The sequence below is a fragment of the Primulina huaijiensis genome, chromosome 15 (assembly GCF_012295235.1).
Source record: "Primulina huaijiensis isolate GDHJ02 chromosome 15, ASM1229523v2, whole genome shotgun sequence".
Taxonomy (NCBI): domain Eukaryota; kingdom Viridiplantae; phylum Streptophyta; class Magnoliopsida; order Lamiales; family Gesneriaceae; genus Primulina; species Primulina huaijiensis.
Window position 1 is genome coordinate 3,161,889 of NC_133320.1, and position 15,095 is coordinate 3,176,983.

A 15,095-nucleotide genomic window follows, 5' to 3' on the forward strand; every position below is an offset into this window, starting at 1 on the left:
TCCATCGAATCTTTGCAGAGCAAGACGATAGAATACTCGAATGAAAATCATGGGAGTTGTGTGGTTTGTCTGGAAGAATTCGAAGCCGGTTGCGACAATGTAGCAACAATGCCGTGTTCGCATATATTTCACGGGGAGTGCATCAAAAAATGGCTCAGAAGATGTCATTGTTGTCCTGTTTGCCGCTACGAGATGCCCGGATTAACTAGCAAGTAGGACGCAGATATGGTTCAGTACTTCAGTTGTAGTCGAAATCTTTTGTTTTATACAACAATTCAAACCTCACATTATCGAAACGAAGAAAATTTAGTACAAGATCTTAATTTCGATATTAATTAGTAAAATCGAGTTTTTATTGGTTTATAAAAAAATCATAGTTCATGATAATTGTACAAATCAATTATTATGTCATAGTTTGATCACTTCTTAATCGGAGTAATTATTACTCGTATACATATAATTAACAACTGTAAAACCACATTTTCACTCGCACAAAATAATTTAGAGTTGAAAAAAAAGTTGGGTTTTCAATTTCAGTTAATTAAGCCGAAATCGTAATAACAATTCAAAATTTCTATATTAATTAATGACGTGTTATGCTTCTGCTCACTTAACATAGTCCAACTGGGTCAAAGATTATTTATAATAATGTTGTTTTGATTAAAAAAAAAAGTCTAATAAAAAATCACTTGTCTATAAAATGAGATTTACCATCAATTATAAATTTTAATAAACGACGAACATTCTTTCCTAAAATTAAAGTCATGAACTCAATTTCCATTGATGATAAGAAATGAAATGATCGAGAGAAATATTATTTTGGTACAATAATAATGTTTTCTGAGTAGACAATCGAAATATAACGATTGAACTACTACACATTTTATAAGATCAATCGCTCGATCTCACAAAATTTTTTTTTAATTTTTACTTGATTGTTGTAAGAAACGAGCCGTTCAGATGCAAGGTATGAGAAAATGCAATAGCTAGCCATTGGACACAAGAATATGACAATTGGAAAAAAAGTTATGTACTCTTTCTGACATTACAATGGTCTTATTTGATTTTCTTGTAGGTTGCTGGTGCGTTCCGGTTCCAGGAGCAAAATGGTTGAATGAATGAACTGGTCGGATGAGCAAAATGGTCGAGTGGATGATCAAAATGGTCGAGTGAAACAGTCGTGTAAAATGTGGTCTGGTTCGGTGAATATAGCTCATGATTCGTTGATTCTGGGCAAAATGGCAAACATGAACATTATAGCTCTTTTTCTTAGCTTTCTATAGAATCAAGAATCACTCAATTTAGAGTTCATATAAAAGATATATGCTTGAAATACCGGAGTGATACAAGATTGAGCTCTTTCTTCAATCTGTGTAGAACCAACAACTTCATCGCAAATTATTAGGCTTTTATTCTTCGATTCAAAATCTTTGAAGATGATTTATAGATCATTGTCTTATCTTTCCAACTTATGTTGAATCGTTCCAGTACAATTATTGAGTTTAAAGATATCATCAAAATATCAGAACTGGTCTATCGAGCCATCTGACTCGAGGATGTTTGGTCCGTTGAATCTTGCGACCACCGTTTCACCTCGATAACATCCTAATTCACTCGAACTATGATTTCTAGATAATTGAGTTAACTTTCAAACTGATTGGGCCAATAGTTATTTAGATTACCGGTTTTTAAGATATCATTGAAATACTTGATATCGTCAGATTTTCAGTTTGACTTCATTTAACTACCAGCTTGTTAAATCTCTCAACCTGACATCTTGTAACTATACACTTATTAAATATGTTAAAAACACACCAACAAGTTTTGCTATAATTAAAATCAAGATTGATTACGTTTCCGCAAACCAACAACTATGTTCTAATAAATATAAATAAATTGAATAAAAATACAACTAGTTAACTATATATTTATTTTTATTTTATAAAAATACTTGCTATACATAAAAGAAATACCTCCCGGAATACAAATTAAAATAATGTCCATCAAACAATACAAGAGGATGACATGGTTTTGGATTAATCTGAATGTAAAACCATCTTCTTCATCTGCTTTACCTCACAAACACATACAAGAATTTTCCATAATAATTGCAGCTCCTAAATTACAAAAATAAACATAAAAATGATACAAAACATATTTTAAAAAATGGATCCCTTGCAACTTGCCTAAGGATCCGCACGTCCCGCGATTTGATCGTCATCGCTATCAGTCTGGCCATCACTGAATGCCTCATCCTCGCTTACTTCTTCGTCGCTCTCTTCCGTTAAAGTGTTTACGATGTGTTCTTTCTTTGCATAACGCTCACAGTACTCTGCACAGGCACATATAATCTTGGTCGTCGGATAATTTTTATTTATTTATACATTCTTCGACTTCTTTATTTACTCGGGACCTTAATCCTATGCATACAGCAATACTTAAATGTTGAGTAGATCATTTATACGCATAATCCTAAAGGTGCATAAAAAGTTAGAAAATTTAGGAGGTCGTATACTTGTATATCAAAATATTAGTCAAACAAAGATGGAATAGCTAAGTTTTCACTAACTGTCTATGCACACAGAGAAAATGTAAAGGCGAGACTGCAACCAACCAATCTTATTATTATCTTCTCGTATTAGTGCGATTTGAAACTATGGATTCATAAGAGAAGAAGAATGAATCGAATCACCTTTCACTTTTTGATCGTATTGCACCTTATCTTTCATCATGAGAGACGCTGCGTCCCCATTCAGAGGGTCAGATGGGTTCGGATAGAGCAAAAGCTGTGGCAGGAAGACCTCAAACACATTCAAGAGATCTGCACATAAAATTATAGGATTCTTGATAGCCCAGTTGCTGGAGCCTAGAAATTCAATTTTTGGATTTTATATTTTTTCATGTAGTTTAAAATATTAAATTATAAACCAAAGCTAGTTCTATCTGAAAAAAAGGATACCTGCCCATGGGGATGTCCCCTTTTAGGGGATCGAATATGGATAAAAAAAATTACTATCCAATTGAGTATGGGTTGGATAGCAAAAATAACGCAGATGCGGATATCTCCATTTAATGGAAGGAATATAAATCAGAAAATATAATATCAAACTAAGTTAGATAGAACAGCGAAAATAGCACATGGACTGGACTTCTACCTAATGTCATTCATGATAGGGTCTAGAATGGATAAATCACGATACCTACAAAGTACCTACTTCTTAAAGGATAATGAGACATGATAAAACCGGATTGCGTAGAGCATGCCATATTTTTTATTAAGAGTTACACGTGTAGAATGACGATACATAAAATGCGACTTCCTTTTTCTGGGAACTCTCAACTTACCAAACATTGGACTCCATGACTGGTTAATGACATCCAAGCACACAGAACCGGACCTATTACAGAAAAAATTGGATTTCGTTAGCACCATAAACTAAGCAACACCTGAAACAAAGGAAAGCTATTGTAAACCAAACATTAGAATGTACAAGCAACATTAGGATACTGGAGAAACCTCCATACTTTTATTTGTCAATACCTACCATACGAAAAAGAAAAATAGACTCACAGCTCATCGACATTTGGGTGGAAAATTTTGTTGAGAAACCCAATGGAAGGAGATTTGTAAGGATAAGCATCAGGAAGTTCAACACGAACTTTCCAAACTCCGCCTTCGTAAGGACCTGCAATAAAGTAGCAAGAATATCACATCCATTTGTGGCGCTATTGTGCCATAAGCCCACGGGCAAAGCCCAAACTCAAAAGATTTATCATATCAGGTGATAGGTCTGAAATTTAGAAACCATTCCATAATCCCAAGGAACTGATGTGGGCTCACTACAGCTCATATTAAGAGGGTAAACGGTAACCATATAATGGAACCTATAAAGCCAAGGTAACATTACTTTCTTTCGGACCGTGAAATTCCACATTGAACTCATTGATTCCATCATTTATTGGTTCAACACTGTAGTCACTCATCATTCTACAGCCAGAAAAGTAAACAAACACAGAAGTATTAAAAGAATGCTCATCATACTCAGAAAAAACATGAAGGGGTCAAAATATTATCAGAGAATGAGATCGAGGAAGCCCTTACAGTTTCATGACATCCATATCCCGCCTTTTGCTTGGAGAAGACATTTTGTAGAATTACCTGTTCCCAGCCTATGGAGGAACACGACGAAAACAAAATCATATGTTTATTTCAAAACATAGAAAAAATACTTAATAGAGGAACCAAGATCACAAGGGTACAATTATCCGACATAAAATTATTCATATCGGCTCCTTAATATATCTGTCCTTTCATTAACTTAAAAGGAAATAAATTATCCCTTTTGTGGTAAAGGCCATGCAGGACAAACCATGTTCTTAGATTTCATTGAAGTAATAGCATAGGCCATTTGAAAATAAACTAAGAGCGCAGAAACATTGAAGTTAATGGCTATTAACCAGTTCAATCTCTCTCACAACACAGATTGTTTCCCACATTTCAAACTCAACAGGGGAACTTCACAAGCAAATGATTTGTTTTTGCTACAATTACTCTTTTTAAAACAACATTTTCATAAATGCTAATGATTCCACTCTTTTAACTATGTAGTTTTCACGCATCGTTGCTGGGTTTGCCCTATTTCAAACTCTTCTCATTATCTTATAAACTATTCTGCTAACCATGAAAGGTTGAAAACACAACAGAGTCCTAGTATGATGAATGAAATATTCATTATTCTAATTTCCAGAACTAATTTAGGCACACCGCACTGACGATCCGTGCAGGAAAAACCTCACGTGAAATCGATAGCTCCTAATTGAGGTCCCACTGATACTCCAATTGGTAAACTTTTGTTTTCACTCTATCCTCCCTCTCTTGGTTCATGAAAACTAATATGAAATCTGTATAAACAATCTGTGGGACATAAGCAATCATCAAACTAGGCAAACACATGTTCAAGAACCAACCAAGAATCCAACCTCCAATGCATAGAGAAAAAATATTCAATCCAGAAAATAACAAACATCCCACTAATCAAAATATAAATCAAGAATCAGCAAATCACAAAAAAACCAAAATCACCCACTTCAAAACCTAAAAACGAAAACCCAGATAATTTCTTTCCAAAAAAACAGAAAAAAAGAAGCAAGATTAGCATCATCTATCAACTCACGCCCAAAACGATCCAATCTCGATCGCTAGATCAATAGCCCACAAGACTGTACGTGTGTGTGTGTATATATATATTTCTGTTCAGCAGGATGTGGACGTATTGAAGATAATAATGAAGATAAGAAACCATAAAGCGACGAGGAAAGCAAACGAATTTTAGGTGTCGAAATGCTAGTATAGAATCCTTGTGTTGGTCTCAAAGATTTTGGTTTCAAGTTTGCACGTGGCCTCGCTTTAGCGACGCATACGAAAACTTGGCTAAACGTGGGAAAAAGACAAGGCGTTGGTCACCTCCGCCTTTTCCTCTGCACCGCACAATGTTCCTCAGTTTTCGCATTGTTCAGACGGTAATTTTTATTTATTTACAGACATGGTAATAAATCAAATCTTTGGCCCGTATGTTGGGCTTGGCTTAATTGTTTTGAAATTTGGGCTTGGCCCATTTGAGGCTCGACGACGTCGTTTAACGAAAGTATACAAACCGTCAAGCAGCCAGTCAACAGTTTCGTGTCTGCATGTGGGCGGTAAAAACTACCCAGACAACAACGCCACGACGCAATTACCATTTCTTCAGCACAATGAGCGAAGTGAAGCAGAGCCGAGGGAATGGGAGTCCACGGCCTCTGGGAATTGCTGGCGCCAGTTGGCTGCCGCGTCTCCGTAGAAACCCTCACCGGAAAGAAACTCGCCATCAGTACGTAAAAGCGCTGACCTTAATGACTCTATTGTACGTATCCCCATTGTTCGCTCTTACTTCTTGTGTGTGTTAGATGCGAGCATATGGATGATACAGTTTATGAAGGCGATGAGAGATGAGAAGGGAGAGTTGGTTCGGAATGCTCACATTTTGGGATTTTTCCGTCGGATTTGCAAGAAGCCGGTTTTTGTGTTTGATGGTGGAATAAAAATTTGATTTTTAATTGGAATCTCAAAATCTTCGATGTGATTTTCTTCATCGCTCTTGATAGGTCAAGGCAATGAGGCTGAAAGAACTGGCAGCCGATCTTGAAAATCAGAGACAGAAGAATGATGTCAAAGGAAAGAAGGCCATCATAGAGGAACCAAACACACAGAAAGTAAATGATGAGGTGCTCAAAATTTGGAGTCGGGTAGAGCTGGATGAAATGTGAGATTCTTTATGGATTTGCACTTGATTGTTGTTTTAGAGTTAATTATATTTTTGACTCTGTCGTGTATTGATTAAGGTCGGTAGCATCTCTTGCCGCGGAAGAAAATGAGGATTTTACTGCTGACGCACCCAGATCAGGTGCAGCTAGGATTCCGGGTGACAAAATTTACGAAGATGAAGAAAATGATGATGAAGAGATGATACTGGTGAGGTTATATTTTGTAATTCCACCCACTCTAGGCCTGCAAAAGCAGTTGTGTGCGTATAAGAGAAGAGGAGGAGGGCAGGGCATAGTCACAGACTGAGGGTAATTGTCCATTATATGTAACGGTAGTTTTCTTTGTGTTTCTATCTAGCTGTCTTCCTGTATTTCTTGCAGCCGGAGATGCATGGGAAAGTCGACCCTGCTTTATTGGCGGCTTTACCTCCATCTATGCAACTCGATCTCCTTCTTCAGGTAAAATATCTTTATTTTCCCATTTAATGTTCTTGTTGGAGCTGTTTGTGGCCCTTATCTGACCTGTTTATCTCCTGTTTGTAGATGAGAGAGAGACTGATGGCTGAGAACAGACAGAAGTATCAAAAGCTTAAAAAGGTACGGTAACAGAGATTGTTATGGACAAAATCCTACATTTAGGAATTCTTTTGTTCCTTTTCCATGTATGTACATTTTCTTTTGCAAGACAATGTCCACTAGCGTTAGAAATGGCATCGATGAAAATATAGAGCGGCCCATGGTGGATGTTTTTTGTGGTTTAATTTTGGTTTTGTATTTATTGAAGCATGGTGAGGCCAAAATGTACTTATTAGAAAGCGTTGTTCATTTGTCCACTGTTGATAATCAGGTATTAGCTTGTTTAGGTTCCCACAAGGTTTTCAGAACTCCAAATACAGGCATATCACAAGACTGTGGCTTTTCGGTGTGAGATTGATGGGGTGCAAAAATCTGCTGTGGGAAGGGGAATAGGTGGCGTGCAAACTTCAAGGATCGCCTCCGAAGCCAACAGAGAGTTTATTTTCTCATCGTCACTTGCTGGAGACAAACAGTAAGTAAATATTTTATTGTTTCTTGCATTGATGGACATTTTTTCTTGTTGATGCAATTTTTTTCATTTATGGTGGAGTCTAATTGATATCCTCCTGATGCATCCTGTCTTGTATGGTTGTCTGATTAAATATTCTGCTTGATTTTATCAGAGTTCTTACATCTGCTGGACAAGATAGTAGTGGCAGTGGACAAAATCAAAACTTGCCTGTGATTTCTTTTAACGGACCTGTCAATGAGGTCAGGTTAATTACTAAATCTGATGCACTGAATGGACTGACTGAGGATCAAACTAGGAATGCACTGGATGATGTCCTTAGTAATGCCCTTGAGAGAATCCAGCATCATGAAGTTGAGAATCAGAACAATGATGGAATGAACGATAAGGATAACAAAACAGAAGATAATTATGAAAAAATTGGAACCATGGAGATTTTTTTGAAGATACTGGTCATAATCATGGTCATGATGATATATTTGCTACTCTTGTCGAAAACCCATCTGTTGATTTGACCAGAGATTATTCTGTCTCATTGAAACAATCCTTTGATTTTGATTCAGCTTTTGAGTGGGAGGAAGGAGTCATTGAAGACAAAAGAAATATTGTTCCCAGTCACTTTCACGCCGAAACTAAGCTATCCTTCATGGACGAGGGTACCAGTAATGACGTCGATGTTGAGTGGGAGGAAGGATTTCAAGGTATTCAAATGAACTCATCATCTTTTCTAGATGAAATTCCCCAAACTGTTAGAAAAGGTGCTTTGGTAGAGGAAGCTGGGTTTCAAGAAACAATTAGGAGAAGTCTTGACGATCTGATAGATGATAGAGCTTTGAATAATCCACATGAAGATCAAGAACAAGGAAGATCTGAGCAAATGGTTGATGGGGACAATACTTGGAGATCTGTTCTTGAAGCAAAAGGACCTCACATTGAATTCTCAGCTAGGATTGTAGATTGAATGCCCAGCTAGGAATACAATCCAACCAATGAACCAATTGAATCTACCCAGCCATATGATATTGCGGAGCAAATCCTAACAAAAGCGAAAGCCGTCAAAATCAAAAGCTTTTGAATCAAGACATGCAAGGCAGTGGAGCTTTGTCTGGAGAATTATTTGTGGCATCAGACACTCTGCCTGAAGAAAAGGATTTGTGCAAAACTTAAGAGCAGATAATTGATACCTATAGTATGGGTGGTAATGAACATGAGATGAACAAACCAGTGGATACTTGTGGGAGAGAGCTTGCACATAATAGAGATAGTTCTTTGATGAGTTTTTCCTTCACCGGTTCTAATCCTGAAAATCTGCATGATCCTGATCTTATTGATGCTCAACATGGCAGCGGATGAGCTCTTCCACAGGACTGAAAAATCGGCAAGGATTTCTGCTAGTAATTCTATGACTGATGCAGATTGTACAAAAGAGTTGACCAAGGAAGATATATTTCTTGGCTTATCAATTGAAAATGACATACCTGGGAGGAACCCTTCCTCTATAGATGTTTTCGAACGTGAAGTTAAGGAGATTGATATGCAGGAGGAAATGATGTTTCTCCATAAAGAGCGTGAAGAACTTGGAATTGAACAATGGAAACTTGAGAGAAATGCCGAATCCATGAGCAGCAAAATGTTTGCTGAATGCCAGGTTTTTTTTCCAAACTAAAGATGAAGTTGATAATGAAATTTAGACATTAACTTCATGATGATGAAACGTGACAATTGTTGCATTCACGGGTCTGATGCATTCTTGTTTGGAGCACAAAGCGTGTACAAGAACATGTTTGATGATCGCAGATACGTAGAGACATATCTTTTGAAGGTGGTTTTTTCCCTCAAATGCCAATTATACTGTGAACCAGCTATTTGTGATGTAGTGCTACTTGTATGATCTAGCTTGACCTGATGATGATTATTACGCAGTTGTTTTAAATTCTATGTTTATTATGTACTATACGGAATATCCATGTCATTGAGATCTTACCCTTTTATTGAGAAATATAAACCTTTTTCTACACTGGTTGATCTTGGTGTTGTTTTATTATTTTTCAGGACATCGAGAATGAGCTTGGACTAAATAGAAAAAAATTAATCAAGATGGCCCTCCTTCTCGAGAGTGATTACACTGAAGGTGTCAGGTAATCTTCGTCATCCAAGTCTACAGAGCCCTTCTTTGTAGATACACTCATTAGCATCCTATGATTGATTCAAAAACCCTTGTTGAAATGAGCTATGTCAAATTGTACTTTTTGCTTATTAATCTCTCAAAATGTGACAGCGGCATTGCATTGTTAATGCCATGGAATTCCTAAATGCATTTCCTGAGAAAAATGGCCTTCATGAATTTTGGGAGTGGATTGAGTCACCTGATCCTGCCATTCTTGGAAATTTTGATGGACAAGGAGGAGGGAAATCAAAAGGCAAAGGGTCAAAAGACCATGATATACTGAAGGGTTCTTCGGGTAGTAATGCCGAAGAGAGGTCTTGTGATCAAAACAACATCAAAATGATGAAGCACATTTTCATGGATAAGCATGTAACACATTTTTTTTAATCACATTTATCCTTTCAAATGTTACTGTGATGTTGATTCTTCTCACTTATATTCACATATTCAAGATCAGTGAACTTTTGATGTACAGAGAAATGTCAGCAAAAACGGACACATTCCTTTTTCCTAGTGATGCTGTGATTTCAGCATAGACTTCTCCACAAGTGGACAAGTCCAATGAACTGTTTTCATGGGGAAAGCTGGATCTGTTTGCTCTTCGCAAGTTAGTTTATGCCCTCATTTGCTTGTGTTGTTTCCCCTTGAATGCTTGGAATTGTTGTCTTGATATTTTATTCGACTTTATGCATGCTTGTCTTTGTTCTGGGTTATTCTATAGGAGTTGTGCTCCTACTACATCATGTACTTCTCTCGGTCGTTGTATAATTCAGTGGTAATTTTAACATGAAAAGATAACTATGTTGTTTGCTATGTTACTTTAATTAGCAGAATATGTAATAGATACCTGACAAGCTGTTCACGTGCAGATTGTGTTGGGAGAAGTTTGGGTGGGGCAGTTCAAAAGCGGATGACTTGCTGCTACCAGTTTTAAAGGAGTACAACAAGCATGAGGTTGGTGCCCGGTCACTAAATTCGAAAATTTAGCAAATTTTCGTGGTATTATTGCTGTAATTGTAGTTGGCATGATCTGATACACCTTTTTGTTATATTCCAACCTTGAGAATTTTTGATAGCTTTATTTTTTTGGGCGACCAAAATAAGATGCTTAGGTTAGATGACAAATATCGAAAGCATTACATGTTTTGAGACCATTCATGCAAGATGATGTGTTGCTTTAAGATGGGATCAGGGCTGAGGGTCGTTGATTTTGCCTGTCTTGTGTTAATATTATGGAGATTGTTTGAGAAGAAGAGAGCATAAGCTGACATAGTTTTTGTTTGTCATGTTTATTCTGTACAGAGACAGTTGCGAATGGAAGTATTTTATACATTCAATGAAATATTTGCGAAGATTCGAAGTAAGAGGATAAGAACATGTACTGATCAGTTGTGGCATTGTTTGATTTGCAGGATTATGGATGGATAGTTTTTAAATGCACTGTCGTCCAACGTTTATCTCAATTGACGATCGGCCCAAATCAAACAATCGGCCCATTTGACACGAGTGTTCAAAAAAGAGAACAAATCCTTCAATGCCTATGTGAGGATTCATCTCACAACTACGAAATGAGTGGTGATATGCATAATATTGGATATCTTGTTCCCTTTCCCTTCCTCACCTAAATCCTGATGATTCATATAGCTCCGAGAAGAAAATATGTTCATTAGAATTAAAAGAAATAGTTTTTTGTGCGTCTAGGATTGAGCCACTTTAAGCCAAGAAAATGCGTGTATAGGATTAATGTTCCTGTTTGCACTTTTACTTAGCAAATTATTTTGCAGCATATGCTGCAGTTCATGGTATACTTGTGAACTTCAACTGTATTTGAACTTTTATATCCAGTTTGCATATCATTTTAATGATTTATTTGCATTGTTAATCCCCCAATAACAGAACTCGATTGAAGTTCATCTTAGAAAATTTTTCGACACGACGACACTTGAAGCTAATGATAGTGTTGGCATTAGGGAATGATGTTTGATCTAGTTTAATGTCTTGTAAAGTTAATACCTTATCTAGATTGGAAAACGATATTTTATTGGGCTGTATGGAAACTGCCCAAGGTGGATGAGTTTTTGGTAATTGCATTTTCATTTATTTGGTTTTTCCTGAGGGTTAATTTGTTTGATTGTGCATAATTCTGTTACTGTTTGACCAGCTAACTGTTTTGGTGAAATCTGTGGAATATGTGTATGTTCTTAGGCCATCGAATGCATCTCTGTTATTGTGTTATTATTATTATTTAATGAGTTTTATAGTTGGATAAATGACCAGTTTCGTGGTACTGAGTGATGCTTCAAAAATTCTAGTGCAGTCGGCAGACTCTTATACTTACATCGTATTTGTCTCTTTTGTTAATACTAACATAAAAGCACGTGCATTCGTACATGAGCCCATATTCTAAATAACTAAAAAGTAAATTAATAATAAAAATATTTTTTACTCTTTACATATTATTCATCCAATTCATCAAACAACATTTCGTACGGGAAAAAAATAACAACATGATAATTTTCCCGATTCAGACGCGATTGTCTCATCATGTTGTTTATCATCATCTCGATTCAGACTTGATTTTCTATCTCCATAAGCTCTTTTCGCTCTCCTACTGCTATCAACTTGCATGCATGTACTTCTCACATAAATGCTAAAACTCATTACCCACATACTATCCAATTCTCAAGTCAATGTATGAAATTGTTGATAGCCAGACATATTGTACATTCAAGAAATCCTTTTGGCTACGCATAGTGTACGCAAGAACCACTTTGGATCAGCAACCAAGCAAGTTGACTGTGACCATAAGCTTTTTGGATTCAACGTTTCATTCCTTAGCCGAATTTTCAAAATTCACCAATTATTAATTAATACAGTTTCTTTTTAAAAACCAATGAACTTAAAAATTAAAATTTTATTTCGAAATCACTCGTTTTTTTCATTATAATAAGTATTACAATAATTATTTTGAAAAAACAAAAAAAACACGGTAATTTAATATATTTTTTAAATCAAAACAAAACATTAAGTCAATTATATTTTGAAACAATACGAGTTTTCTTTCCTTGAAAAAACTTTGTATGTTTTCCACCAACATAAAATGTATTAATTTGGATTTAAGTCTATGAGTTTATATATAATTTTATTTATTATTTGGCCCAAAATTAATTACAATTTACTATATTTTTTCCTTAACAAGATTTCGCTAGTTTTAGAAATTTTGGAAAATTCTAACTTGTCATATATTTTTAATACAAGTCAACCTTGTACAACAAAATGAAACGACGAGGTTTACAAGGAATGCCATGCTAGCAAATCGTGAGAACTTTCGACACGGTGTGTGTGTGTGAGTACGCAAGTAAAGTTGGGACCGACCAAATTTCATAGCCAGGTGAAAAATAGCTGTATATTTGCCAATTTTTTTAATATGTTTTTATTCGTCAAAAGTCCAAGTTTGATTTTATGAAGTAAAATGTCGGTTAGAATTTGTTATAAAATGATCTGTCTCGAGCTTCCGCATATTCGATCCTCTCAGAATTTCTGGGTTTTCTTTGATTGATCATTACTTACTCCATGGGAACCGAAGCTCCTGCTGATCAACACCAAAACTACACACAGGTGGACAATAGAACTCAAGAAGAGAGGGCAATAGATGCATGGCTTCCGATCACCTCTTCAAGAAACGCAAAATGGTGGTACTCCGCCTTCCACAATGTCACTGCCATGGTGGGAGCCGGAGTCCTCGGTCTCCCTTACGCCATGTCCAATCTAGGATGGTAAAAGAAAGAACATCCCAGTTGATAAAATCAAAATTTTGAACCGAAACATCAAAGATTTCACTTTTTTGTGTATATTTTCAGGGGTCCTGGAGCAACAGTACTGGTGATATCTTGGATAGTCACTCTGTATACTTTGTGGCAAATGGTTGAAATGCATGAAATGGTCCCGGGGAAACGTTTCGACAGATACCATGAACTGGGACAGCATGCTTTCGGCGAGAAGCTTGGTCTGTGGATTGTGGTTCCTCAACAGTTGATTGTTGAGGTTGGAGTGGACATAGTTTACATGGTTACTGGAGGAAAATCACTAAAGAAATTTCATGATTTGGTCTGCCAAGATTGCAAAGATATCAAGCTTACATACTTTATCATGATCTTCGCCTCTGCCCACTTTGTGCTCTCCCATTTTCGAAATTTCAATTCGATCTGCGGTGTTTCTCTGGCGGCAGCAGTCATGTCCTTGAGGTGTGTAACAAGATTCTTTATCCAACAAATCAATCTCCAGAAAAAGTTCCGGTATTTCTTATAATGGCGTAATCCTAATTAGACCGTTTTTATGTTCTGCAGTTACTCTACGATTGCTTGGGGGGCTGCGGTTGACAAGGGCGTGCAACCTGACGTGCAATATGGCTATAAAGCTAAGTCAGCAGCCGGTACAATGTTGAACTTCTTCGCTGCCTTGGGCAACGTAGCTTTCGCCTATGCGGGTCACAATGTTGTGTTGGAAATTCAGGCCAGCATTCCTTCGACACCTGAGAAGCCTTCGAAGAAACCTATGTGGAGGGGAGTGCTCGCTGCTTACATTATTGTCGCCCTTTGCTATTTCCCCGTCGCACTTATTGGATATTGGATGTATGGCAACGCGGTAGAGGACAATATCCTGATCTCTTTGAATAAACCTGTGTGGCTCATTGCCATGGCCAACATGTTTGTTGTGGTACATGTTAGAGGGAGCTACCAGGTGAGCAGGCAGCTGAATTTTCTCTTATTTTCTTTCGTTTATAGTTAGTTCAGAATTCTGATGATTCGGGGTCGGTGCAGGTCTATGCGATGCCAGTTTTCGACATGATAGAGACCGTCCTAGTAAAGAAGCTAAGATTCAGGCCAACATGGTACTTGCGTTTCATTACAAGAAACATATACGTCGGTAAGTTTGTGATAGATCCTGTAAATGTTCTGCAACTTTGGATGTGCCCACTTCAAACATTGTTGCTTCTCTTGATTTCAGCACTCACAATGTTTGTTGGCATCACCTTCCCATCCTTTGGTGGGCTTCTTTCATTCTTCGGAGGCTTCGCTTTCGCACCGACCACATACTTTGTAAGCAAATTCACAGTGTCTTAACATAACTCTCATCTGTTTTTGATCTTCTGAGTCGCTAACACGAAAACTTACACCCTTTTTCAGCTCCCCTGCATCATGTGGCTAGCAATTTACAAGCCAAGGAAGTTCAGCCTCTCCTGGTTTACTAATTGGGTAAGTTCAAGTTGAGCTAGCTCTATTCACTATTCTTGATATTTGTTTGCTTGGCATGTATTAAGCTGATGATTTTTCTGAATTTGGGATCAATGAATTTCAGATTTGCATAGTTCTTGGTGTTATTTTGATGGTTGTGGCGCCAATCGGAGGACTAAGGCAGATCATTATCCAAGCAAAGACGTACAAATTCTATTCATAAGCATATATATCCCAAGACCCAACTCGATCTGATACAAGACACAAAATTGCAACATTGTATCTTCTGGTTTTTAGACTTAGGTGATTGAAAAATGGTGCCAGTAAGCATATTATTGAAATAAAACAA

At 36.9% G+C, this 15,095-nt stretch overlaps 2 protein-coding genes and 1 pseudogene across 4 annotated transcripts; 2 read left to right on the forward strand and 1 right to left on the reverse strand.

The window, feature by feature from the left end:
• Positions 1–2,018: 2,018 nt before the first annotated feature.
• LOC140958880 (ubiquitin-conjugating enzyme E2 5-like) lies at positions 2,019–5,483 on the reverse strand. Of its 3 annotated transcripts, none has more exons than XM_073416468.1 (7): positions 5,465–5,483; positions 4,103–4,170; positions 3,909–3,988; positions 3,572–3,686; positions 3,346–3,398; positions 2,693–2,821; positions 2,019–2,332 (listed from the first exon to the last, which is right to left on the reverse strand). In XM_073416468.1, the coding sequence occupies exons 2-7, from the start codon at positions 4,144–4,146 to the stop codon at positions 2,187–2,189; spliced, it is 567 nt and encodes a 188-aa protein (XP_073272569.1). In that variant the 5' UTR covers positions 4,147–4,170; positions 5,465–5,483; the 3' UTR covers positions 2,019–2,186. The 3 variants fall into 3 exon arrangements, with proteins under 3 accessions (XP_073272569.1, XP_073272567.1, XP_073272568.1); XM_073416466.1 differs by having other exon boundaries at positions 5,175–5,472; XM_073416467.1 differs by lacking the exon at positions 5,465–5,483 and adding an exon at positions 5,432–5,453.
• Positions 5,484–5,638: 155 nt separating this feature from the next.
• LOC140958819 (DNA repair protein UVH3-like) lies at positions 5,639–11,869 on the forward strand (annotated as a pseudogene).
• A 1,114-nt stretch (positions 11,870–12,983) lies between these two features.
• Positions 12,984–15,068, forward strand: LOC140959888 (lysine histidine transporter 1-like). Its single transcript, XM_073417922.1, has 7 exons — positions 12,984–13,288; positions 13,373–13,756; positions 13,859–14,252; positions 14,333–14,438; positions 14,520–14,611; positions 14,699–14,767; positions 14,871–15,068. The coding sequence occupies exons 1-7, from the start codon at positions 13,086–13,088 to the stop codon at positions 14,967–14,969; spliced, it is 1,347 nt and encodes a 448-aa protein (XP_073274023.1). The 5' UTR covers positions 12,984–13,085; the 3' UTR covers positions 14,970–15,068.
• The last annotated feature ends 27 nt before the right edge of the window (positions 15,069–15,095 follow it).

Bases quoted from the DNA above. Each gene is read 5' to 3' on its own strand.
- LOC140958880 (XM_073416468.1), bottom strand. From the start codon at position 4,146: ATGTCTTCTCCAAGCAAAAGGCGGGATATGGATGTCATGAAACT. The intron at 3,399-3,571 runs GTGAGTCTATTT...TTTCTGTAATAG, and splicing joins CACCCAAATGTCGATGAGCT to GTCCGGTTCTGTGTGCTTGG. The intron at 2,822-3,345 runs GTAAGTTGAGAG...TTTTATGTGCAG, and splicing joins GTCATGGAGTCCAATGTTTG to ATCTCTTGAATGTGTTTGAG.
- LOC140959888 (XM_073417922.1), top strand. From the start codon at position 13,086: ATGGGAACCGAAGCTCCTGCTGATCAACACCAAAACTACACACAGGTG. The intron at 14,612-14,698 runs GTAAGCAAATTC...ACCCTTTTTCAG, and splicing joins TCGCACCGACCACATACTTT to CTCCCCTGCATCATGTGGCT. The intron at 14,768-14,870 runs GTAAGTTCAAGT...AATGAATTTCAG, and splicing joins TCTCCTGGTTTACTAATTGG to ATTTGCATAGTTCTTGGTGT.